General features: G+C 40.4%; 1 protein-coding gene across 10 annotated transcripts in view; it reads left to right on the top strand.

Annotated features, from left to right (window-relative positions):
• Positions 1-4,744, top strand: part of LMO7 (LIM domain 7) — a 288,442-nt gene extending 283,698 nt beyond the window's left edge. For 9 of the 10 annotated variants that reach the window (XM_049852991.1, XM_049852992.1, XM_049852990.1 and 6 more), the window contains 3 exons: positions 1,133-1,241; positions 2,494-2,596; positions 3,985-4,744. In XM_049852991.1, coding sequence (XP_049708948.1) covers positions 1,133-1,241; positions 2,494-2,596; positions 3,985-4,007 — 235 coding nt within the window. In that variant the 3' untranslated portion in view covers positions 4,008-4,744. The remainder of the gene's footprint in view (positions 1-1,132; positions 1,242-2,493; positions 2,597-3,984) is intronic. The other variant, XM_049852994.1, reaches the window with a different exon arrangement.
• The last annotated feature ends 23,203 nt before the right edge of the window (positions 4,745-27,947 follow it).

Below are 27,947 nucleotides of genomic sequence, written 5' to 3' on the forward strand. Positions count from 1 at the left end.
CGAGTGCGCTCTATTGGCATATAGTACTTTTCATCATAAATTAAATGCTTACAAGCGAAAACACAATGATTAATATTAACAGTTTTATTTTTAGCTGTCAAATCAGGAACTTTGGTAAGAAAACATATTATATACCAATCTAAAATAATATGACATGTTGCAGGGTCTACAAAATTAGTATCTGGGAGTTTGAATTGAAAGAAGAAGGGGCTAAAGATTTATGGTAAATTTAGGGGGAGACAAGGAGGTCCTTGGGTGGAAGGAAGGCAAGAGGAGAGGTTACCCACTTGCTTACTGAGAGCCCCACTGTAGGAGAGTAGATAGGAGACAGGCTGTGGGCTTTTCTGCCCTGAGAAGGTCTCCGTTTAGGAAGTGGCCCTCTAAAATCAAGCTGTCAACAGCTATACCTCACTGTTCAGTGGGACTGCAGCACTGTGCTATACTGTGGGCATGCAAAGGTAAATAAGAAGTGGCCTTCATCTTACCACCTGGGACAGGAGATAAGACCTGCATCCAAAATAGATTAGAAACCCTTCTTATCTATCTAGATGGTAGCTGTGAGGCAATTTTCTTTTTCTTCTCTTGACAGAGGCAATCTTTTAAGCCAGAGGTTGAGAGTCAGGAAAGCTTTGACACCTCTGTTCTAACTAGAACACTAAATGAATAGAAAAGAGGGTGAAAATAAGGTTGACGAGTAGGTTATAGAGAACTTTCTGTGCCTCACAAAGGAAGTTGGTTTGTTCTTTTGAATGACATGATTTAGATTTAGAGTTGTCTTAACAGGTTAGACTGGCAAGAAGATGTAGGATAGATTAAAGGAGGGGGAGAGGGCGGTGGGCAGACACAGCTGCTGCATACAGCGATGCTAGAAACTGGTGCAGAATGGACCCGTTTCACCGAAATGGTGCATTCTGTGATTAGGTGGCAAAGGTCTCAGCGCCACCCTGGAGATCCTTTAGTGTTACAATATACAAGGCAAGCTTTGGTTGGCTTCTGAAAGTTTTTCTCCCACTGATATGTAGAGCCTTTCTGAAATTATTCTGAATGTTAATACCCAGGTGCTATTTTCAGTAACAATCTTGCGCTGCACAGGTGAGAGCGTCTGTTCCCTTCTTGCTTGTTCTGTGTCTAGGTCAGTCAGTGGGAAGCGCGTGTGCTCCTACTGCAATAACATTCTGGGCAAAGGAGCCGCCATGATCATCGAGTCCCTGGGTCTTTGTTACCATTTACATTGTTTTAAGGTGAGCTGGAGATCTACAGCCTGCAGGTCCACAAAGCTTTGCTTGGAGAGCGCATGGCTTCTTTCAGCTCTGGGTGTGGGCGTGCACTAATGAGCTAGGTGCTCCCTGCATCTGCGCTTTGACTCATGAATTGCTGCTATTAGTTCTCAAGTCATGACCATAGTTTTAAATAGTTAATCTAGAAATGCTGTGCTCTTTCTATCTCTGATTTGTTAGAGTGCATAAATGTCTTCTCTAACATGCTGCCTTAGGCATATGTCAGATATAATGTACCAGTGTTATTAACATCATAAAACCAGAAATGCAAACCCATTGCCATTGAGTTAATTCTGACTCATAGTGGTCCTATAGGACGGATTAGAATTGCCCCATCGGGTTTCCAAGGAGTGGCAGCCGAGCTCTTAAACATTGTGGACTTAAATGCCAAGGCTCCATTAACAGCATGGGGACATGCAGTTACAACAGAGTTTGAAAGCATAGCTTTGACTAGGGAGAGTATATGAGGAAAACTATTGCAAATATGTTTAAAATTGCACAGGCTGCTTACACTTGATAGGTTTTTGCACACAAGAAAGAACGAAAGCAGTGCCTGCTTTGTTTTGCAGTATCTGTCTCTAGAGACACATCTGTGTGATTCTTAAACTTGCATGGGGCCAGAGAAGGATTTTTGTTGTTGATCCCGGAGTCCCGCAGACCTCATTTTGTTTCAGCTTGTACATTGCTGGCTTGGGTTGTTCCTAAGCAGAGCAGGATGAGTCAAAATAATTAGTGTTTGAGCACGTGGAACCAAAATACCCAGCCTTGAAGGGAAGGTGCCATGTGGGAACACCTGCCAAGCCAGGGAAGCAGGGATACTGGGAGGGACCATCCCAGGGTGGGGAGCCAAGTCCCAGTCTTCATTCACCTCAGCCAGTTCTTTCATATGGTGTCTCACCTGCTTTCATTCTCCTCGGGGGCAATGAGGACAAAATTTCCTTAAGCTAATCACTGAATCATTTCTGCTTTTAGGTGTATTTAGCTTGATCATCTTGGCTCTCGAAATTGACCTTATGATTCTTTATGTCTCATCTGGCAGGCATCATTTTAATCTACTAATTATCTTTTAGTCATTTTTTTTTCCTTTTGCTTTCGCTAAAATGTACCTAGGAGCTTAGAAGCTGCATTCTGCTCTTCCCCTTCTGTCCCTGGAGCTGGCCCAAGCTTTGCTGCACTGACTGATGGAGGATGTTCTCTTTTTTATCCCCCTCCCCAGTGTGTGGCCTGTGAACGTGACCTCGGCGGCTCTTCCTCAGGAGCCGAAGTCAGAATCCGAAACAACCAACTGTACTGCAATGACTGCTATCTCAGATTCAAATGTAAGAGAGCAAATCAGAGAGAAAATTTCTTCTCTTTTAAGGAGAACACGGGTGCCCATGCATTTCCCTGACGCTACAGCCTGCTCCCCGGCAAACTCCATGCCTTAGAATTCCAGTTTTGAGTAATCTTAGCCTGTCTCCTTGGAAAAAGTGTGCACTGAATGGGTCACTGCTCAGGATTCCAGCCAAACGGGTGGGTTGTGGGGCCAGGGAATGGAGAGGGAACGAGTGCCTGAGAGCCAGGACAGGTTCCTCTGCCATCCATGCAGGGTCTGGAGGAGCTGCTAATGATTCCAATACAGACAGACAGACAGACACTCAAGACAGCTCAAGGGAATCAAGTAGACTGTAATTACTCTGTGTTGGCAAAGGGCATTGGTATGTCTTCAGCACCTTCAGCTTAGTTCTGCAGTTTAACAAATGAGCTTTGATTATGTGATTTAGAAAATGACCAACTTAAAAAAATATCCTTTAAAAAAGTAATAAAGAATAAGCAGTCAGTTGATCCTTTATTATAATATATAACCGCATGTTAATATATATATGATTTTTTTAAAAGCACGTTAATTCTAATTATGTGATGTTTCAGTTTTATTTTTGGAAAAGTTGAGTTTTTCAAAAACTTCACATACTGCTTTGTGTCTATGCATGTTTTATTTCTAAGCGTGTTATAAAACATAGGACAGCATAATTAGATTGCATATTGTTTATAGCTACATAAAGAAACCATTCTCACTGTTTGTATTTTGAACCTCGCTGCTGGTAACATGTATTTCTTCCTCGTTGTGAAAGGGTATTACAAGTGGTATCAGCAAAACAGTTTGCTTTTGAACTCCGAGGTATTTATACAGCCCTTTATGCGGAGAGAGTGCGTTTGTAAATGGCATAAGCCCAGTCAACTCTCTTTTATCTGTCCGTGGGTTCTGAGCCTTTTTACCCAAGCTGTCCAGTTCTTTCCTGGATGCTGGCGTTGAGGTTGGAGAATGTCAAGGCTGGGCATATTATGGGGGGAATGTGTGTATGTGTGTGCCCTTTTCTCTCTTTAATCAAATTCCAAAGCCAAGTGGAATTGATTTCTTGGAATTGTCATTGACAAACTGCCCATGCCTTTACCCACCTCCAGTGCAAATAATAGAGAGTTGAGTGTCATTTCTGTATCAGCAATTGATTTTTATTCCTTTTTTTTTTTTTTTTTTTTTGCAAATAAAGACTTCTAGAGCCCAGAGGCTGTGAATTTGCCTAGCTTTGTCCTGAGAGTGAGTGACAAGGTGACTCTTTCCATCTCACTGGGCCATTCTCTGAGTGATGACTGCTTTGTATCCCAGGTGACAGTATTCAAGTGTTATTGAATCTAAGCACCTTTCTTTCTTCTCTCCTTGCCTGATCAGCTGGACAGCCAACCGCCATGTGATGCAAACATCCCTACGAAAGCACTGTTGCAGATAGAAGAAGAGGTGGTTGCTGCTGCTGTAGACCTATAAATATATGTTGTATGTCTCTTTGCTCTCATTTTGAAAAACAATAACCTCCCTTTTTTTTGCCTGTTTAGATTCCATAGAAGCATTGTATTCCTGATAAAACCTGTATTCTTGTTGTTGTTTATTTATAAGAAGGAATTATGTGCGGGGGAAAAGTGCAGTATTTACGTTTTTGAATTCAGCATATTAAAAGCACAAGAGAAAAAAATAAGAATTTCCAAATATTTTTGAGACTGATAATGATCTAGTTTGACTTTCTTGTGGTGTTTTGAAGAGGGTATTATTTTTTTTTTTTAAAGTTCTTAAGCATTATTGGAGATAGTTAATATAAATATGTAATTGCATTTGCTTTGTTTATTATAATGGACACTAAATGCAGAACCATATGGAAAATTTCATTGAAATCCACTCCCAATTTTGCTCTCTGTATCCTTTTTTTCCCTACCTATGTAATATGATTTAAAAAAAAAAAATGCTAACGTAACATTTTGTTTGCTTGATGAGGGGAGCTATATTTTCTTTACCAGAATTGTTGCTAAGCAATTGTCAGTAGAAAGCATCTTTTTTTCGTTAAGAAAAAATAACCATGGTTTGTATACCAGAAGGTTTTCTCCATAAACTAGTGAGCCTCTCTGTTCAGCTGCATTTGTAAATAAAATTGTCGATGCATTTAAAGAGTGTTTTCTTTGTGTGTGTGTGTGTGTATACCTTTCATGTCTCCTGATCATACTTAATTATATGGCCTTTCTCAATTTTGTGTTTTATTTAAAGCTTTTCAAAGAAGTAATTGACATAAAATAAATTGCATGTAAAGAAAGTATACAATTTGGCAAGTTGTGATATATGGGAAACTATCATCACAGTCTTGATACTGTTTTTAATGAAAAACTTTAAGGAGGAATTTCCTTTGTTTTTATTTTTGATCAGAAGTTATGTTCTTGAACACAGTATGTTTTTATGTTAAGAGGTGATGTGAATGGTAAATTGTTGCATTGTTTACATAAAATCCTTAGTTATTCATTTTGCGACCCTAGCGATAAAAGAAGAAAATAAGTGAATTTAGAAAATTCTGCAGAGCAAACTATACCTTAATGTACTTCAGAAATCTGGACTAGGAATGGAAGAATACAAAACTTTAGCATGATTGGGGCAAAAATATAAACTTGCTTGAATTCTTCAAAATAACGAGTGGATGATTCTAGGAAATCCACCCGTTGTGAGAGAAAATTAAGAATTTAGGTCTAACTTTTTCTGTTTTTAGTTCTTATTCTTTATTCCTTATTATTAAAGTAATATGTGTTTATTGATGAACCTTTATCAAACACCTCAAAGCTTATAGAATATAATTCTGAATCCCAGCTCCAAAGACTAAGAGCTCTGGTTTGAACTCATTCTACGTGTGGTTATTTATTCTACTTTCTTAATATTAGATTGTGAATTTTCTTATGCTTTTAAAGTCATTTATATTTGTCTTTATTAATGGCTGAATAGTGCTCGACTGTTTGGCTCTACTAATATTTAGTTGGTAATTCTATTATGTACATTTCAATTCTTTCTAGAATTCTATAATGGACTCTCTGATCATATCTCTGTGTCTTTATATTAGATTCACAGATAAGAGATTGCCGGCTCAAAGGTTATGCATTTTAAGGGTCTTGGGATACATAGGTACGTCATGTATTGCTTGGTGTCCGTGGTATGTTCTGTGAAATAAGACATTATGTGATTTGGACGTTGTGCAAGTATGCCTGAATCACAAGCAATGGCATTCATTGTTTTTCCACCTTCCAATTGTTTAATAACCTTTTGTTTCACTTCTAAATCAATACCTCTTCTTTGCCTCTTGCTGCTGCTATCGCTAGCACTGGTTTTGCTGCATTTGGGAGCCATGATGCCCTTCACAGTAATATTTTCATAAGAAAATTAAACAGAGAACGCTACAACACTCAAGACATGCAATACGTGAGATTGGATGTTGCTATATGAGTCCAAGCTTACACTGTTATACTATAAACTTCTTATTTTTAAGTAGGGAAAGTTCACATTAAAATAATGATAGGAAGTACATACATAAGCCAGTAACATAGGTTTTTATTATGACTATCGAGACGTATGTATTATAGGTTAAATATGTGTTGTACCATCATACACCTAGCAGTGCAGATGCTTTGTATACAAGAGACATGAAATACATGTGTTGTGTGCCGGAAGCTGTTGAGCTTGCTCCATCTAGTTATGTCCACTATATCCTGTTCTCTGATCCAGATTACTGAACTCTATTATAACCTTATGGGACCACGGATGTTGTATGTAGTCAGACATTGCCTGAACGGACGTTATGTGGTTGGTACATGACTTTATTACCAAATTGAGTTCCAGAAAGATGTTCCAGTTTAGATTCCCATGTTGCCCAGGAGCTTGTCTATCTTATTGCATGTTCACCAAACTGAAATTCTTCTGCCTTGTTAATACTGCTTGTTAGTGCCTCCAGGTGCAGGCTTTAATTCTTATGTCACACTTTCAGTTTTCTTATGCAACATCTTCTCTGACCATTATTGGTTTTCATCTTAAGCCTTTAGTCTTTTAATATTGATCTGTTGATTTTTCTACTTAATCTGCTCTGTTCTTAGGATTTTTTTTCTCTTCTCACTATTTTGCTTAGTGATAAAAACTTCTTAGTACAGTTTTCAGAGCTGTTTTTTTCTAAGATCCTGATTCTGTAATACCTTTTTATAATCCCATGGGTGTTTGCTACTTACTTTATCTAGGAACAAGGGAAGATTCAGTCATTCAACAAATATTTTCATTCAAACCTATGTGCCAGGCACTGTTTTAGGTATCATAGACACAGCAGTGAATAAATAAAAAGTCTTGGTTCTAATGGGGATTATGTTTCTAGTTGGAGATAACCATAAAGAAATACATGGAAGTATGCACGTGGTGATAAGGACAATGGAGAATAAATAATCCCGATAAAGAGGATCTGTGAGCGCTGAATATGGAAGTTTCCTGGTGCCTTTTTATATGGGTCATCAGGGATGTGAGGGATCAAACCATACAGTGTATTTGAGGGAAAAGCATTCCAGGTATAGGGAACAACAAGTGTAAAATTCTTGAGGCAGGAGACTATTGGGTGTGTTCAAGAAGCAGCCATGTGGCCAGAGTGGGATGAGAGAGGGTGAGTGGAAGGAGTTTTGGGAAGGGAGGACACAGGTCAGCAGGCTGTTACTGCAGTTCGGCTATAGGCCAGGCAGACACATCTGGAGTTTGTTTTTTAAACGTGGTAAGGTTGAACGATCTATTAGATATCTAAGTGGAGGTGTTGAGCAGAGGCTAAAGAACTAAGCCACAAACTCTGAGAAGTGGAGTGGAAAATTCTGTGGCTTCCTGGTGCTGAGAAGACAAAGACCTAGGGGGAAGGGACCTACTGACTACACCCAAGTTCTTTGTTGCGAGTAATGGAGGTCTCTGGGCTAGACACAGGAAAAGCTAGAGATAGAAAAAAAAAAAAAAGATAGATTAAATGTTAAAACTCCAAACCAGTCTAAAATCAACTAATTCTTGAGTAAATTTAAGGTGCTCAGCCTCTGATTTCACCTGGCTACCAGATAGGAAGACATTGGCAGGTTTGAGCAAAGGAGTGACATGAACTGATTTATGGTTTAAAGGAGCCACTGGGTGGTGCAAATTGTTAACCTGCTTGGCTGCTAATCAAAAGTTTGGAAGTTTGAATCCACCCAGAGGTGTCTCAGAAGAAAGGTCTGGAAATCTGCTGTAAAAGCAGTCATTGGAAAGCATATGGAGCACAGTTCTACTCTGATGCATACGAGATTGCCATGAGTCAGGATGGACTTGAGGGCAAGTGGTTGTTTTAAAAGGACTACTGACTGCTGTGTGAAGAATGGAATTCAGAAGGGCAAAGGTATAGCAGGAAGACCAGTTAGGAGTCTGTGGAAATTGTCTAGAAAAAAGATGAGATTTATCAGCGTTGGTGCAGGGAAGGTAGTGAGGAGTGGGCAGATTATGTAGTAGATATCTTGAAGGGGAAGGTGACAGAATTTGATGATAGATTGGATGTGACATGAGTGAAAAGGAAGGGTTAAAGATGTCCCCAAGATGCTGGCCTGGGGAGCTGGAAAATAGAATTGCCATTTTCATAAATGGAGAAGGTCATGGGTAGAGCACATCTGGTTTTTAAACAAGGTAAGGTTGAACGTCTATTAGATACCCAGGAGGAGTTGTTGAGTAGGCAGCTGGCTATGCAAGTCTGAAGTTTAAGAGAGAGGTCCAGGCTGGAGATACAAATGTTGAATCCTCAAAGTATAGATGACATTTAAGCCAAGAAACATGAGGGTATCACCTGGTCCCTGACTAACTAGAGGAGATGTCCAATGTCAGAGATGAAGAAAAGTGTCCAACAGGCGAGAGAAGAACCAAGACTCTGGCACCCTAGAAGTCAAGTCAAGGTTATGTTTTGAGGAGGGAGGGACCTGTTGTGTCAAATGCTACCCAGAGGTTCAGTAAGCGAGGACTGAATGTTGACAAAATGGGAGATCAATTTGTGACGTGCACTTTTACTGATCATGCAAGTATTGGTTTTGGTGAGCCTCCTCAGATGTTTTAATTGGATGTTCTTCCTGTATAACCAAAAACCAAACCCACTGCCGCTGAGTCGATTCCAGATCATAGTGACCCTACAGGACGGGTAGAACTGCCCCATAGGGTTTCCAAGGCTGTAAATCTTTATGTAAGCTGACTACCACATCTTTCTTGCATGGAGTGGCTGGTGGGTTCGAACCACCAACCTTTTGGTTACCAGTCTAGCACTTTAACCACTGCACCATGAGGGCTTCCGGTACCTAGTCCAGTTGCCAGTGTCTGGCAACCTTTAACTACTTGGCTGTGATATTTCTGCCTATTTTCCCAGTGAGATGAACTGAAGGAGAACATGAAGAGACATCTCCAGGCTCCTTTCTATTTGTACCCTTCCCAGAATATATTAGGAACTAGAACCACACTTCTTTGTACATTGAGTGTCACCACTGCTACTTCCCTTCCACCATCTGCCCTGTAGTATCTGGAAGTCTGGGAAATGTGTGGAGAGAAAAGTACTTGGCGGGGGTGGTGGTACACTGGTTGCCTTCAAAGACAGAGCCGCCAGTGAGGTAGCAATTCCACTCTACATTGTTCTGGTAAACAGACTTGGGATCTCTTAGCCAAGAAGCGGACCACAGCCACTCTGCCTCATTTCAAACTACCTTGAATTATGATTCTAGTTTAGCTTCATGGCAATTGATAAGAATTTTTCCAGGCTCTAGCATTGGATTGCTAGTTTTAGATCTTAAAAACTATTGCCATCGAGTCAATTCCGACTCATAGCGACCCTGTAGGAGAGAGTAGAACAGCCTCACAGGGTTTCCAAGGAGCAGCTGGTAGATTTGAACTGCTGACATGTTGGTTAACAGCCTGAGCTTTTAGCCACTGTGCCACCGGGGCTCCAGTTTTAGATCTTAGTGCTAAGAATTTTCATTATCTTTAGTGCATGTTGTTTTCATTATTTCCAGTATATATTTTCATGTATGCTTTGTGGGAAGCAGGGAGAGGTGAGTCAGAAGGGGCAAAGAGGGATTCATTGCTTACTGGGCACTGAGCTTCTTCAGGGTGACAGAAAAATTTTGAAATTGAGAGTGGTGATGAGTTGCACAACATGATGAACGTGATTAATGTCATTGAATTGTACATGTAAAAGAATGTTGAAGTAGCAAATGTCTACATACCCATGCCACAATAATAATAAAAAAAAAACCCTGCTGTCTAGATGCCTTATTACCATATTTTTACTGCAGATAACATGCACCTTCTACTTTTGTTTGCCAACCATGTCCACCCGCCCTGCAAGGTATTTTTGTAAGCGTGATATGTTAATTTTTTACAGCAGCATGTAAAAAAATTGGCATAGCAGTGCTTATAAAAATATCTCGAAAGGGGCAGGTGCAGTTGGCAAACAAACATAGTGTGTGTTATTTGCATAAAAATATGATAATGCATAAGCAAGTTCTGTTTTAAAATTTCATAAATATTCCTAAAGCTTATTTCTTCATATCCTTGACTTAAAGAGGCAGGAAGCACATATGTGTTCTCTAGCCGTTCGTTTCTCCAGTTCATGGACCTGAGAATTAACAGGTGGGGTGAGGGGGTGCTAACCATACTTCTCTTAGAGCACTGAACAAGTTGGGAACCTTTACGACAGGGAGGGATCAAAATATCAGTTTCATTTCTGCTAAAACTTCCTACTTCTTCCCATTTGAATTGAGTTTAGTGTGTCACACAAATGGAGCAGCTTTTTGTCCTCTCTGGTGGTGGGCTGGACATTTGGAGGAAGAAGAATGCATGTGGCCTGTGAACAGGCAACTTCAAAAGGGTCAAAGAAGGATTTAGGGGGCAGGCTATGTGTGAGGACAACTTTTAACGTTCGATCTGTCCAAAGAGGGTCTTATTTGCCACTCTTCCTCCTATGGGGAGGAGTGAGGGAGCAGATAGAAAGGATGATTTTTTTTTTTTCTCTAATATTTCTAAGAAAGCAAATGTTCGTTTTATGAGCTGAACATAAGGAAGGGGAGAGGATGGCTTTACACCTAGGTTATGGATTGAATTGTGTCCCCCAAAATATGTGTTGGAATTCTAACCCCAATACCTGTGGGTGCAATATTGTTTGGAAATAGGGTCTTCTTTAAAGGTTATGTTAATCATGGTGGATTCTAAATGAAATCACTTCTAAGTTATAAAAAGAGAAGATTAGACACAGTTGCAGCACTTGGGGAAAGACAGATGCTATGTGAGGACGTCCAAGGAACGCTTGGGACTACCAACAAGGAAGGAATTGACACAGCTGAGACCCTGATTTGAACTTTCAGCCTCTAGAACTCTGAGAAAATAAATTTCTGCTCTTTAAAGCCACCCATTTGTAGTATTTCTATTAAAGCAGCACTAGGAAACTAAGATGCCCTATAATACACCAAGGCATGCAACCTTTGCAGAGCTAAATCAGGAAGGAAAGTAGCATGAAAATTAGATTTGTTCTGTTTGACAATTTAATTTTAGCATTTTACTTGAAATTTCCATTTATATTATGGTGTGAGAACTGGAAATAAAACAAAACTATCTGAATTCCAATGAACAGGCATAGAATAACAACAAATGCCTGATTATTAAGGTTGAGAGATATGTCTAATAGGGTGTGTCAGGGTTGGGATTTTTTTTTTTTTAGCAGTTTAACTTCCTTCCTTGCAATCTGGAAGAGGGATTAAAAGGCATGGTAATGCAAGTCCTAGTTCATGCCAGTAAAAATAGGATGGAAATAATACATAATTTGTGCTTGAAATCCATGCATAAGGGATGGGAAAAAACCAACTTTCAGATTCTTGACATAAACCATGTATGTGCTGGCAGTATATATGATGACTACAAAGACATCTTTATTCTCAAAGGAGAAAGGCACATATATTCGAAGAATTCAAAGAAGAACCAGGGCTGTGAAAGAAATACAGCGTGTGAGAACCCAGGAGTTGTTTAGAAGGTGGTGCAAATGAATAATGCGCTTGGCTGCTAACCGAAAGGTTTGAGTCCACGCAGAAATGCCTTGGAAGAAAGGCCTGGTGATCTACCTCCAAAAAACCCTATGCAGCACAGTTCTACTCTGACACACATGGGGTTGGCATGAGTTGGAGTTGGCGTGACAGCAACTGGGTCAAGCCTGTTGCCATCGAGTTGATTCCAACTCATAGTGACACTATAGGACAGGGCTGAACAGCCCTATAGAGTTTCCAAGGAGCGCCTGGTGGATTTGAACTGCCAACCTTTTGGTTAGCAGCTGTAGCACTTAACCACTACACCACCAGGGTTTCCAGCAACTGGTTAAAGGAGTAGAAATGACTTCCCAGCAGTGTTGATATTTAAACTGCATCTTTAAGGGTGGATACCGGTTTAACAGGAGGCAGAAGGAAAAAATACCATTTTTAAGTTGAGAACAACACCCCAGTGATCTCCCCCTTATTTTGTATTCCCATCAGAATCTTACAGTTTGGCCTAATTTGCAGAGGAATAAGATCACTAGATAATCTATGTGTAATAATGTAACCATAACATGGTGAGGACCTGACCTAGGGTGATGAAAATGCAAAAGGGAGTAAATAGATGTATGAGAGAGATCATGGCTCAAAGACAGACATGATAGGTTGCAAAGAGAAAGGAAAGGGTAACGATGAGATCTCAAGCCCAAAGTCGTTTGTTGTTAGTTGGCATTGAGTTGGTTCTGACTCATAGTGACTATATGTACAACAGAACAAAACACTGCCCAGTCACAACCTCGTGATCTTTGTTATGCTTGAACCCATCGTTGCAGCCACTGTGTCAATCCATCTCGTTGATGGTCTTCCTCTTTTTTTTGCAGATTCTCTACTTACCAAGAATAATGTCCTTCTCCAGGGACTGGTCCCTCCTGATATCGTGTCCAAAGTATGTGAGCTCCAGGGACTGGTTCTACCTGATAACATGTCCAAAGTATGTGAGACAAAGTCTTGCCATCCTTGCTTCTAATGAGCATTCTGCTGTACTTCTTCCAAGACAGATTTGTTCATTCTTCTGACAGTCCATGGTATATTCAATATTCTTTGGCAACACCATAATTCAAAGGCATCAATTCTTCTTTGGTCTTCTTTATTCATTGTCCAGGTTTCGCGTGCATATGGGGCGATTGAAAACGCCATGGCTTAGGTCAGGCACACCTTAGTCCTTAGAGTGACATCTTTGCTTTTTAACACTTTCAGGAGGACTTTTGGAGCTGATTTGCCCAATGCAATGTGTCATTTGATTTCTTGACTGCTGCTTCCATGGGTGTTCTATTGTGGATCCAGGTAAAATGAAATCTTTGACAACTTCAATCTTTTCTCCATTTATCATGATGTTGCTTATTGGTCCAGTTGTGAGGATTTTTGTTTTCTTTATGTGGAGGAGTAATTCATAGTGAAGGCTGTGGTCCTTGATCTTCATCAGTAAGTGCTTTAAGTCCTCTTCACTTTCAGCAAGCAAAGAAAGAAAAGACCAAAATGGATGTCAGAATGGACTCTGAAAGTTGCTTTGAACATTTAGTAACTAAAGCGAAAGGAAGAAATGATGAAGTAAAAGAGATGAACAGGAGATTTCAAAGGGTGGGTCAAGAAGACAAAGTAAAGTAGTATAATGAAATGTGCAAAGACCTGGAGATAGAAAACCAAAAGGGAAAAACACGCTCAGCATTTATTGAGCTGAAATAACTGAAGAAAAAATTGAAGTCTCAAGTTGCAATATCGAAGGATTCTACGTGGAAAATATTAAATGCCACAGGAAACATTGAAAGAAGGTGGAAGGAATACACAGAGTCACTGTACCAAAAAGAATTGGCCAACATTCAACCATTTCAGGAGATAGCATACGATCAAGAACGAATAGTACTGAAGGAAGAGGTTCAAGCTGAACTGAAGACATTGGTTGAAAACAAGGCTCCAGAAATTGATGGAATATCAAGTGAGATGTTTCAACAAACAGATGCAGAGCTAGAAGCACTCACTAATCTATGCCAAGAAATTTGGAAGACTGCCACCTGGCCAACTGACTGGAAGAGATCCACATTTGTATCCATTCCAAAGAAAGGTGATCCAACCAAATGCAGAAATTATCAGACAATATCATTAACATCATTCACAAGTAAAATTTTTCTAAAGATCATTCAAAAGCAGTTGCAGCAGTACATCAACAGGGAACTGCCAGAAATTCAAGCAAGATTCAGAAGAGGACGTGGAACAAGAGATGTCATTGCTGAAGTCAGATGGATCATGGTTGAAAGCAGAGAATACCAGAAAAATGTTTACCTGTGTTTTATTGACTATGCAAAGGCATTCTACTGTGTGGATCATAACAAATTATGGATAACATTGCAAAGAATGGGAATTCCAGAACACTTAATTGTGCTCATGAGGGACCTGTACGTAGACCAAAGAGCAATTGTTCCAACAGAACAAGATGATATTGCATGGTTTAAAGTTGAGAAATGTGTGCATCAGGTTTATATCCATTCACCATACTTATTCTTTGCTGTCTTTTTAATGACCTCTTGCTTCCTTCATGTATGATGTCCTTGATGTTATTCCACAACTCTTCTGGTCTTTGGTCATTAGTGTTCAATGCATCAAATCTATTTATGAGATGGTCTTTAAATTCAGGTGGGATATACTCAGGTTCATACTTTGGCTCTCATGGACTTGTTCTAATTTTCTTCAACTTGAACTTGCATGTGAGCAATTAATGGTCTGTTCCCCAGTCGCCCCCTGGCCTTGTTCTGACTGATGATAAGTGAGCTTATCCATTTTCTCTTCCCACAGATGTAGTTGATTTGATTCCTGTGTATTTCATCTGGTTGGTCCCCATTTATGTTGTATTTCATCTGGTTGGTCACTGTTTATGTTGTTGAAAAAAGGTATTTGCAATGAAGAAGTTGTTGGTCTTGCAAAATTCTATCATTGATCTCCAGCCTCATTTCTATCACCGAGGCCGTATTTTCCAACTACTAATCCTTGTCTCCAACTTTTGCATTCCAATCACCAATAATTATTAGTGCACTTTCATTGCGTGTTTGATCAGTTTCAGACTGCAGAGAGGACTTCCCCAGATGCCTTCAAAAACCTCTTCTCTGTTCTCATTGACCAGATTTGAGCTATTTACTCATTTCTGAACCAAGACTAATTCCATCTTCTTGGTAATCAGAAAACCCCCAAGTGAAGATCAACTTCCAAACAATATACTGCTAGTCAATGGTGTATGATGGAATGAATGTTGGGGAGACAGCTACAACACTTACCATAGTTAGCTTTTATGAATTCCCTTGAAAAATATTTGTTGACTACCTGTTTTTTGCAAGACTGTCCTACCTATGTTTCATTATTAAAACCTTGTAAGTTAGTGAGTTTCTTAAGAAACAATATAGAGAGAACTGGAGAGGGGACAAGGGTATTTCCTTGGACCATACCCAGCAAGGATCATGTGTGCAAGTAGTTACTTGGTTGAAAGTTTGATTTGTTCAAGCAAATATAGAAGATCGGTTCATGATATCGATGCAGTGAAAATGGGAAACCTGGATAACTTGTGAATAGTTGGTATAAAGTGTGAGAAATTGTCCCATACCTTTTCAAGTTTCTCATATAAAACTGATGAAAACAAATCATGGGTTAAACACTCATTCAGTTGTGATTAAATTTGGTTAATAATTAAGGTAATGGATTTTACACACTGTAACCTTATGGTATTGCTTAACACATTTAGTTGACTCAGTACTCTATTGATTATTCAATTTGACAGCTCTGAAAAATTCTTCAATATTTATGCTCTACATATCCTCAAAGCTCTTCCGGGGCAGTAAGTCTTTTTCTCAACACCAATCCTGTGGGAGATTATCATCACTCCTTGCTCCTAAAATTAGATTGAAGAAGAAATGGAATTTATTCAAAATTCCATAGGACAGGCCTACTAGAATCAGGAAAATGATGCAGCAGTTTTTCTTGGTTATGTTCCAGCTTTTAACTCACATATTTTTGTGCACTACTTGCTGTTACTTTTTTTAGCTGAAGTAATTTATTAGTTCTGCAATTAATTTTGTGTCATAGACCTCCAAGTGAGGCATTGATCTCCCTGTTGCCATTTCAGGGTAAACAGATAGATATTTGTCAGAAGCACATGCACCCTTTCAACCTGTCCTGCGGCAGCAGGAAAACATCCATTAAAACATGGTCAGAAGAACTCCCTATTTATGTGGACTTTCTGATCTGTTCCCACCTCCCAATCAGACTCGCACTCTAGGATCCTTTCATTATAAAATGGTGAGCTTAGTGTGGTTTGAGATATAAATAAGAGTTAGAATGTCCAGGATGCCTTTGTTCTGAACATGTTTAAGTCCTAGGCTCAGGAACATAGCTCATAGCTAGAAGATGAGACCAGATGAAAGAGGGCAGGAGAGAGAAGATGGCAAAGACCTCTGTCCCAATGAGTTCAACTTACCAAGTATTTTGTCGAGTACTTTTTCTGCACCAGGCTTATTAGGGATATGATAGCAAGTGTGATAGAGTGAGACCTGTGACAGCTGGAACTCAATGGGATTGCCTTCTTTTTCTGGGTCTTGCAAGTTTTCTGCCTTTGACAGGGTGCAGTCCTACCACTTTTCTATCACTGTTTATTAGTGGAAAATATTTGAGTTTTCTCTCCCTGGCTGGTTTCTACCTTACACAGGTTTTGGCTTTCATTGGTTTTACTGTACTTTCACACTATTAAGTTCAGCAATGACAATTAACATTATTTTTTCTAGAATTGAATTTAATACCTATTTGTTGCTCCATTCCATTCTAAATCTAGTCTTATCTATTTCTTCTCCCCAGCCTTTCCATGCTTAAAAAGCCAGCCAAATCAGGATTTTCCATATCTCCCTCTTTCCCTTGGGTAGAATGTAAGCTTTGGCGACAGTGTCATTATTCTGTGATGGGCCCGTGAAAGTCCCGGTTCTCTTGATGGTTTCCATGCCGACCTTCACTACAGCATCTATTGTCCTGTCTGGTCTTTGTGCATGGTTAGTCCTTCATGATGGCATCCAATGGGGTGTCCAGTTTTGCCTTTGGTCCATGGCTAGAAGGCCTGTGCAATACAGCCTACTCAGTAATCACCAGCAGCATCCAGCCCTTCATCTCCACCATGCAACTCCTTTGGGTCAATAGGCCTCTTCTGTCATCAAAAGGCCACACCCACCTTTTGGGGGTAGGGAAAATACAGCTGCTGTTCTGCAATTCTGGGGCTGTGGAAGATCTGCAGGGCTGCTTCCAGTCTTCTGTACCCCTGCTTCCTCCCATAGCCATTTCTCCACCACAGTGAGCCCCACTCTGCCTGTTGCCACCAGTGAGAAAGACTTCACGGCTGGTAACAGGGCCGCGTGGATCTTATTATTATCTCTCACCCTCCAGGGTTGAAGGCATAGGGACTCCTTTTCAGAGGCTTCTCAGCATCTGTGTTATTTTTCTCCTTGTTTTCTTTCCCACATTAGGAGAACTTTGTCTCGGGCTGGAGGAGGGAGTAGTACTGGATCTGCAGATAGATCAAAAGTTTTCCTGCCTCCAGGATTAAAGTGAGAGGGTCCCTAGGTTAAAGGTAAATAAAATTTGGGAACGGGAAAATGCATCTATCCGCTAATATTTCAAATACAATTTTCTTCATAAAATAGGGAAATGCTATCAGCCTGACCCGAATTGCCTATGGTCTGCTGACACACACAAAAGATAAAAGATTACACACCACAATACCGTGTGGCGAATGCGAAGTTACCGTGGAATACATCCTCCCTTAGGAAGAATTGGACAGGGATGATCTCTTGGGGAGGGTGCTACTCGAGCTGGATTTTAAAGAATGACTAAGAGTTACTTGAAAAAGAAGGGGTGAGGGATTGGGGAATGGAATTATTGTTGTTAGCTTCCATGGAGTGGATTTTGACTTATGGTGGCCCCATATGTTACAGAATAGAACTAACTGCTCCATGGGGTTTTCTTAGCTGTAATCTCAATGGAAGCAGATCGCTAGGCCTTTTCTTCCACTGCACTGCTGGGTGGATTTGAACCGCCATCCTATAGGTTAGATAAAAACAAAACAAAACAAAAAACCGAACGTTTTGCTGTGTAGTCAATCCAACTCGATGACCTAAAGGACAGAGTAGAACTGCCCCATAGGATCCAAGGAGCAGCCGGTAGATTCGAGCTGCCAGTCTTTTGCTTAGCAGCCATAGCTTTTAACCACTGTGCCACTAAGGCTACTATAGGTTAACAGTGGAGTGCAAACTGTTTTTACCACCTAGGGACCTGGTACATGAATGGCAGAGAGAAAAAAGGATACATGAATAAAGACACAAAATGTGAGACGGCTGATAGTTTGAGCAAAGGTGGGAAACCCCTCTGGGCCCAAGCTCCCTCGTTTGAATGATGAGCATTGTGGTTGCTTGTTAGGGAGACTTGTGAGGATGACAATCTTTACAAATTACTAACTTGGCACATGGTGGTGTTATAGTTGTTAGGTGCCATTGGGTTGGTTGAAACTCAGAGTGACCCTGTGTACAATAGAATGAAACACTGCCCGGTCCTGTGCCATACTCACAACTGTTAACTTTTGAGCCCATTGTTGCAGCCACCGTGTCAGTCTATCTCACTGAGGATCTTCCTTTTTTTCGCTGACCCTCTATTTACCAAGCATGATGTCCTTCTCCAAGGTCTGGTCCCTCCCGATGGCTTGTCCAAAGTGCATGAGACAAAGTTTTGCCATCCTCGCTTCTAAGGAGCATTCTGGCTGTACTTCGTCCAAAACAGATTTGTTCATTCTCTGGCAGTCTATGGTATATTCAATATTCTTTGCCAACACCATAGTTCAAAGGCATCAATTCTTCTTTGGTTTCCTTTATTCATTGTCCAGTTTTCACACGCATATGAGGCAATTGAAAATCCTAAAAATGTTAACTGCTCCCCTGCCCCCACCTTGTCTGAGGATGTGCATCGAAGTCTTGCAAGACAGTCTTTTGACTGCAACGTCATCAAGCAAACAAGGGGCTAAATCTTACTTCACCTACTTTTGAATTCAGCTTGTGTTCTCCCTAATGGCAAATTTTCCCTTTCTGTTCTTTAAGTCATATATGCCACATTGGTGCTGTTGTCCTCTAATGTTAAGCTTCTCTCTCACTGTCTGTTTTCTCCTTTTGTCTCAGCTGTCTCCATCACTCATAGTTTGGACATGCAATACCGTGTGAGAACTGGACAGCTGTGACTTCTCGGTTTTCTACCCTCTCCACTCAGGCTCCTGGTGCCGCATCCTTGAAATTGCCACGGGAACTTGTTCCTCCCTCTCTTCCCAACTCTGGTTTCTCTTTGGTATTGCATACTTCTCCCTTTTCCAGTCATTGAACATAAAATACCAAAGAACAGATTTTTTTTAACTGAAGTGATTGTATAGCTGGAGAAGAGGAAAACATAATTCAAGTTGCCACCAGGTGGCAGACATTGCATCAGGAAATTTTATGTGAAATATCTCACGTATGCTTTCCACCAAGCTTGTGAGGTGTACAGTACCATCCATGTTTTGAAGAAGAAGAAAACTAGGCTTCAGACAATTAATTGGCCAAGGCTACACACTCCTAAGTGTGAAGCTGAGATTTAAAGCCGAATCTGCCTGACTCCAAAACTTAAGCATTTTCCACTATACCTAAAAAATACCTACTCATTTATTGACTCATTATCCAACATTTCACATTTACAACAATAGTACAAAATCTACTATCTAACTGTTTTGCACATTAATGATGTATGTCTGGCAGTAATGAATGCTGAGGTGTGAGGCAAGGGTAATGCTGGCTGTGATGATTAAGGTTGTGTGTCAGCTTGGCTGGGCCATTGATTCTCAGTGGTTTGGCAGTTACATAAGGATGTAATTTGACAGTTATATAATGATGTAGTCATCCTCCATTTTGTGATCTGATGTGATCAGCCTCCATTTTCACATAATGCTGATCTTCCCATTAACGACCTAGTTTTTGGAACCTAACCATGTCAATCAGTAAGAAGTGAGTATATTTTATTCTGTAAATTAATTTGTTTGGGGGACATTATATATGAAAACTCACCTAAGAACCATTGCCCGAAATCAGCCTGGAAGGTCCTGGAATCTAGACAAATTAGGCTTTGGTCAATGTATTAGTTTTATGTTGCTGCTCCAACAAATTACCTCAAATTTATTCTCTTACAGTTCTGGGGGTCAGAAGTCCATTAGGAGTCTTATGGGGCTAAAATCATCCTGTTGGCAAGGCTGAAGGCTTCAGGGAAGAATCAGCTCCTTACCTTTTCCAACTTCCAACCTTCTAAAGAAGTAATCAGTTCCTTACCTCTTCCAACTTCGAGAACTTCCAACTTTGCAAGCCAAAGACTTGTGCCCCTATCCTCAATTCTTGAAGCAACATCTTCAAATCTCTCACTGCTTCTGTTTTTGCATCACCTTCTGGCATTCTGATCTCCTACCTCCCCCTTAGAAGGACCTTGTGATTACATTGGGCCCACCTGGATAATCCAGGAAAATCTCCCCATCTCATGACCCTTAACTTAATCACATCTGTAAAGTTCCTTTGCCACAGAAGGTAACATATCCATAGGTTCTGGGGATTAGGACTTGCACATCTTTGTGGAGCATTATTCAGCCTACTACAATCACTATATTTACTAACTAAAAACATGAATTAACATCTTCCCCTTATGGGTCTATTTTAGCAAAGGGAATGCATTAGAATGACTCCAGCTAAAAATATTTAAATATTTTTCTTAAGCCTTATTTATAAATGTGTGTTCATCACTAAAAGATATAATAAAAATGGCATTTATACTCTCCGTAGACTTAATTTTCAGAGTTACAGTCGTTGTTACAATAATGTCTACACTTCCTGCTTTGCCAGTATATAGCTCATTTCACATGGTTTCCAAAGTTGGGCGCAAGATGATCAACTGTATTGTAGAGAGAAATATTAGGAGATGTATTTCTGTTTGCTTATGTTTGAAGAGAAACAATTGAAGCTTTTCTAATATTTAATATAAGGGTGACATGCATACACTTACTATTGGGAGGATGGTCTGACTGACCTGGAGCCTTGGGCGCGGAACCTACCCTGATAATGGAGACAGTGAACCGAACCTCCCTTTGTCCTGGTTTCTACCTCTTCCTCATCAGGGAAATTCCTTCCCTGTCATGGGCCTAACCGGAACTTCTTCGTTTTGCTTCGTGTTTGTGTCATTTGGCACCTGGCCAATCCTTTGTTTCTATCTTTTCCTGGTAGGAAGGGAACAGGGTCTCTCAAACACACCACAAGACGGGTGTGCGCAGACCACCAGCCTTGCATTGGATGTAAGGAGTGACCCACTGGAGATGGGGGACTAATGTCCACCATTGAAGATGACCTTGCTCTGTCTCTTCTCTGTGTGAGTAAAGTGTTGTTCCATCCACTGCCTGTGTGAGTCATGTCTTTCTTGAAGACCTCAGATCTTGACTGGACACTTGTCTTTATGGCTATGTTAATCACATGTCCTGCCTAGAGAACATGAGGCATCCTGAGGACAGAATGGGAATCCCACACTCCGGAGGGGTTGACAGTGATGCCCTCATTTGGGTATTTGCTTTCAGCATCTTTTGATGTGTTACAATTGTGACATCACCTTCCAAGTGAGGTTTTTTTTTTTTAAACAAATCATGAAGGCCATAAAGAAAAACCTCTTTAATCTTTTCATATTTAAAGTCAAGTAAGATTTAATTCAGTCCTTTAGGTGCTAAACATAACGATAAAGATTTAGAAGCCTTTTGTAGTTTCCTTACGTAGTAGCAGATGATAGAAAGGCAAATACTCTTATTCTTCCTGCTGAAGTTAAAATGGCTGAAAAAATATCCTGAAAATAACATGGAGGCAGTCACAAGTACGTTCCTTAGTCAGCAAATATTGCTGGAAGAGGCACAGAAAGCATTGCTGATGTCAGGAAGAAATAAGCATGATAACAAATAATTCAGGATGAGAGCTTTGCTACCTAGTGTACAGGTGTTTCCATCATATCTCAGTTTATGGTATTTGCTAAATTCTGTTCCCATGATGAAATACAACTCCTTCTTTATGAGCCATCAAAGGGAAAACATTCCAGAAGGCAGAAATTCAACAGTAAATTATTTCTTTATTAAAAACAACAACTTATGGTAAAACTGTGTTAAGCTTATCCATTGATATAGCAGCAATTTAGCAGCCGTTTTGGAATAGAGTTGCCAAAATAAAGTTACAGAGAGCCTCACATATTGTCATTAATTTTTTTTTTACTGCATTCTTTATTGCAGATTTTAGCTTCAAAGAAATTGAGGCCAGAAATTTACAAAACACATGGATGTGGTTAGTTTTATAAAAACAAGATCTTTCCTGGAGTAGAATATTACTTACACTTTGTAATGAGATAGGCAGTGACCGTGAAATCCTTTTTTTTTTTTTGCTACATAGAAGTTTGCTGGTTTTGTTTTCATTACTTTGTTTGGCAAAGTAATAAAAAGAATGGTTGGACTTGAAGATGTTATGCATGTTTTTCTTCAATTAAAAAAAAAAGTTTTCCAAATGTGTTGACCTTTCCCAGATAAATGACTATCAGTAGTTTTCCAAGTAGATATTTAAAATACAAACACATATACAATATACTTAGTCTTTTTTTCCTGTAAGATAAAGGTGACATTTTAACAAGGGTTAAGAAAATAACACCTTTTTGGAAGAAATATATGCAGTAGAGAGAATATTTTGAAAATTAATGTTTAAAAAACTTTCCATTGTTATATAATTTTATTGCAAAAAACTATGTAAATGTTGTTGTTAGCTGCTCTCAAGTCCGTTCTGACTCATGGTGACCCCATGTGTGCAGAGTACAACTGCTTAGGGTTTTCAGAACTGTGACCTTTTGGAAGCAGATCACCAGGCCTGTCTTCTAAGGCACCTGGGTGGGTTTGACCCTTCCGGCTAGTAGTCAAATGCTTAATCATTTGCGCCACGCAGGGACTTTTGTTACATGCATAAACATTCTCATTTGAAACTGATTTGTTTAAAAAAATTTTTTAAAGTGATATGTTTTAGCAAATTTTGAACTTATTTTTTAAAATATACACAAAAGCAAGAGTCAGCGAGTAACTGTAAAAATAGTGGGGTGAAAATTTCTATGCTCGTTTGCAACAAATCTTTGCTTAATTGGTGGTAGGCACCGAGCAACAAGAGCTGTGACTTGTGAACCAGCCAAAGATCCAATCCTTCCATCTGCATCCACAGCCCTTCGTGACGGCCGCCCAAACCGAGGATGCCCATACACTGAGCTGACAACCTAATCTCCTCAGGTTTTTATCCCAGACCAAGATAACTTTTTAAATAGGAAATATTCAATCACATTGTTTCCACAAGGAGCCCTGGTGGCACAGTGGTTAAAGTACTTGGCTGCTAACCAACGCGTTGATGGTTCAAACCCACCAGCACTCCTCAGGAGAAAGATGTGGCAGTCTGATTCCCTAAAGATTTACAGCTTTGGAAAGTCTATGGGGAAGTTCTACTCTGTCCTACAGGGTTGCTCCGAGTGAATCAACTTGACTGCAGTGGGTTTGGTTTTGGTGGGTTTATTGTTTTCACAAAAATATTAAGAAAAATAAACATTTTGAGAAGGTAAATTTTTTTTCCTTGTACCAGTAAATAAATTGTTAAAACCCTTATTTTCATATTTATCTATTTTTAACTTCTGTATTTAGTATATCTTCCTAATGTATATCACATATTGTTATAGTGCTTGTATATGAGTCCCTGTTGGTGCAAATGGTTAACACACTCGATTGCTGACTGAAAGGTTGGAGATTCGAGTCCATCCAGGAGTGCCTCAGCAGAAAAGCCTGGAGTTCTGCTTCCAAAAATATCAGCCACTGAAAACCCTGTGGAGCACAGTTCTACTCCAACACACATGGGGTCACCATGAGTCAGTCAAATGGAGGGCAACGGATTTTTCACTGGTTTATGTGATTTATACAAAACTATGCATGTCTTGGGGTATGTGCTTCTCTTTTTATTTATTTATTTTATTTGAAACTGAAGCGATGCACTGTTTAAAAAGATGGGATTAAAAATCCCTGTAGTCCTGACCCGGAGACTTGAAGAAGTGAAATGAATCAATGGAAGTGTCTCAGACTGGGATTGAAGCCTAGGTTTCCTAGTTCCCTGTATACGTTCTTCCCATGCTACCTTTTTTTTTTTTTTGGATGTCTTCTTATTTATGTGAAGGGGGTTGCATTAAAACCCATTTTCATCTGTTGGAGAATTGAAATATTGAGTAGTGGGACTCTTTTGTTAGCGGCTGATAAAAGGCCTTGTGGAGAAACTTATTTCATATACATGTATCTTCATGTGAGATTCTGTCGATGGACAGATAAAACCATCCCTCCCTAAAGGTTGTTTAGTCCAGAAAGAGCTGTCTTCATTTGCTCCCAGCTCCTTAAGGGCTTGGTCCAAATTTTGCAATTATTAGCACCCATACCGCTTAGCCCTTAGAATGAAGAATACGTGGTGTAATGGTTAAGACAAGAGTCTTGAGAGTCAGATGGTAAGAGTGTGAATCAGGGTGTCAGTAGGGTTAGTGTCACCCGGTGCATTATCTCATGAGGCCAAGCTCACCCCCCCGCCATGGGGCCACCCAGATAACAGTCCCAACATTGGTGGAGCTGCCAGCCCTGCCTAGCTCCCGCACAGGCCCAAGCTCTACCCGCACGGCATCCTGTAGCTCCTTCCCATTGGTCAAAGCGGAGACCCTCCTCTCTGCGGAATGGTGGGCACCAGGGCCAATCCACTTGCACCCTAACTGGCGGGTGAGTAGGGGTGGGGTTGATGGGTTATGGCACTGGTTGATGGGTGACACCAACTCTAGTGATGCCATTGCCTGGGCAGCCTGTCCCCCAGTGGCGCCTGCCCACCTAAACCGCTGCCCCTTAACTCTTTCCTTACCATTGGTATAACAATACAGTGGCCACGTTTTATAACTCTGGACCTCGTTGGTAGTATGGTATTTCGGTTCCAATGCACTTAGCAAAGGTGGGTCCTTTTTGAAATGTGTGAAGCTCAGCAGACCTGAGTTGGAGCCTCACTGTTGTATAAACTGAGCATTCTCTTAGGTGGTGCTTCCTGGATGTGTCAGTTTTGTAAACTTTTGCCTTTATTTCCTTTTATTTCTGTGAGATAAGGCTTGTAAGAATAATTATGGCTTTCCTGTGTGATAGTTAGTGTGCCCTGATGGGTTCGTTTTGGTTTTTCTGTGTCATATTTGGAAAGCTGGAGGCTCCCATGTAACCTAATGGAAAGCGCTCATAGTAAATTATTACTATAGATAAATTTCCTTGGTATATTGTCATACCACAGATCAGTGGCGCCACAGCACCGTTGGCCTCTTTGGTGGCTTGTATTACCAGATCGTATTTCTCAAAATCCATACTGCCAACCAAAAATTTCAACACACTCATTTAGTAAGCATGCATTCCAATACTGAAAACACATGCCATCCAAAAAAAAAAAATAAATAAATTAAGGTGAAAAAATGTAGTAAGGAGAGGATAGCGAACCCTGGGGTCATTTTGGTGTCACGCCTCTGACTGTGTCAGGGGATGTGGTCTGCACTCCCCAGACCCCCCTGGTGACACCACTGGTGTGAATCCAGACTTGCTACTAACTAGATGGCTTATTGGATGCGTGACCTTGACTGACTTCACTTTTCCTCTCTCTGCCTCACTTTTCTGATGTGTAAAATAAAAGTGAAGTAGAGATTAATAACAGCACATCTCTTTTAAACTTGTGGCCAGTAGCTGAGCTAATTCATCTGAAGCTCTTAGAAAAGATGAATGGTAATTGCCGAGTTTTGAATGAAAGAATAAATAAGGTATCTTCTCAACACTTTTCTTCAGCTTTTGAGGTTAAACAAGATTATACAATCTTAGCAAGTCAACCATAAATAGCATTTTGTTCTATTAATGTGACAGTTCTAAATTCTGCATTTCTGTGAGAATTTTTACTTCGTAGTTCCTTTTATGGAAACCCTGGTGGAGTAGTGGTTAAGTGCTACGGCTGCTAACCAAAGGGTCGGCAGTTCGAATCCACCAGGCGCTCCTTGGAAACTCTGTGGGGCAGTTCTACTCTGTCCTGTAGGATCGCTGTGAGTTGGAATGGACTCGACGGCACTTAGTTTGGTTTTTTGGTTTGAGTTCCTTTTATATATTTATACCACTAGGTGGGAGTGTTAGAGCAAGATAAAAAATACACAGTGTGGGTTTTTTTTTTTTCTTCCTATTTTATAACTTTCTAGTTAGCTTTTGAATCACTTTTGAATCACCGGTCAGTCCAATATTAATAGTCTGGGCACACTCCAGTACTGAGTCCTACAGGAGACTGGCTGGAGCATTACCAGGAAATTCGTATTATCATTGCCTTGTACAGAGCAAATTCGGGCCTGTTGCCCTGTGGAGCAGCTATGTCCTTATTTCTCTCTCATGTGGTTACACTGGGCTTTGGGGCTTTTTTCTTGAGCAAGAATAGATTTAGGAACGTTTTAGCTCACTAAGCAGCGGCCTGGAGAGTTTGTGATTTTCACAGAGAGAGCTGCCAGCTTTGATAGAGACGGTCACGTTTCGGGAATCTCAATGTTTCGCCAGCTAATGAGCCAACGACTCTTTGCAGCTGGGATTTTGCTGCGGCCGCTTCTTTCTGGCCTTCTGGGTGAGAGAGGCAAGTATTTGCCAAGACATCAAGGTCTTGGTTTTTAAAACCTCCAGTTTAATATGTATATATATGTATATGTGCATCTAGATTTTAGGCTGGGCCCCTCTGATAATTTCAGTGGAGTAGTGAATTTATCCCTGGTTTAAATGACAAACGCCACTGTTCCAACTGCGTAGAGGCATAGGGACCACAGAAGATGACTGCCCTTCCTCCTCTGACCTGGCTTCTCACCAACATTAAAAAAGTTAGTTGTCCGTTGAGTAGACTCTGACTCATGGCGACCCCATGTGTGTCAGGGTAGAACTGAACTCCATAGGGTTTTCAGAGGCTGATTTTCTGAAGTAAATTGCCAGGCCTTTCTTCCAAAGGTCCTCTGGGTAGACTCGAACCACCAACTTTTCTGTTAGCCTCTGTGTTGTTTGCATCACCTAGAGACTTCATGTACACAGTAGCCATTACATAACCAATTAGGTTTCGTGTCAGTGTCTTTAAATGCTTCCATACCCTGTTGCTGTTGAGTCAATTCCAACTCATAGCAACCCTATAGGACAGAGTAGAACTGCCCCATAGGGCTTCCAAGGAGCAGCTGGTGGATTTGAACTGCTGACCTTTAGGTTAGCAGCCAAGTTCTTAACCACTGTGCCACCAGGGCTCCAAATGCTCCCATAGTTAAGATTATTTTAGCACTGAGCTGCATCTACAGAGTCCCTGGGTGGTGCAATGGTTAATGTGCTTGGCTACTAACTGAAATGGAGGTTCAGTTCCCCCCAGAATTACCTTGGAACAAAGTCCTGGTGATCTACTTCCAAAAAAATAAGAAAACAAAAAAACAGCCATTGAAAACCCTATGGAGTACATTTCTATTCTGACACACATGTGGTTGCTATGAATTGGTGTCCGCTCGACAGCAACTGGTAAACCAATATTAATTGAGCCCAAAGAGCAGATTAATCTTCTATGGATTGACTCTTACATATATTTTTCTTCAATCAACACACAAATATTTATTGAGTACCCACGATGCATCAGGCACTAATCTCAACTGTGATGACAAAACAGTGAGCAAAACAGAGAAAGTTGTTTCTTTTATGGAGCTTCTATCACAATGGGGGAGACACACAAATATGTCAAGTGGCACGTGCTGTGAGGAGAAGTGGCATAAAGGGGTAGAAAGTGATGGGGAATGAGGGGTTCTATGTTAGATAGCCAGGGAAGGACTCTTGAGTAGGGTGGCATATGAGCAGACACCTGAATGAAGTGAGGGAATGAAACAGGCAGCTTTCTGTGGGGAGAGTATTCCAGGCAGAGGGAAGGGTACAAATGCTCTGAGGAAATAGGGGGATAAGGCATGGAGGCAATGGCGGATGCGGATTGATAGGAGCTGAAGCTTATAAAAATTTGTTGCCCTCTTTTAGAGTGAATACAAAATTATATACAAAAGTGAATATTTAAAACAAGAAAAATCTCATGAAATTACAAAACT

This window comes from Elephas maximus, chromosome 14 (genome assembly GCF_024166365.1).
Source record: "Elephas maximus indicus isolate mEleMax1 chromosome 14, mEleMax1 primary haplotype, whole genome shotgun sequence".
In the NCBI taxonomy this organism is placed as follows: Eukaryota; Metazoa; Chordata; class Mammalia; order Proboscidea; family Elephantidae; genus Elephas; species Elephas maximus.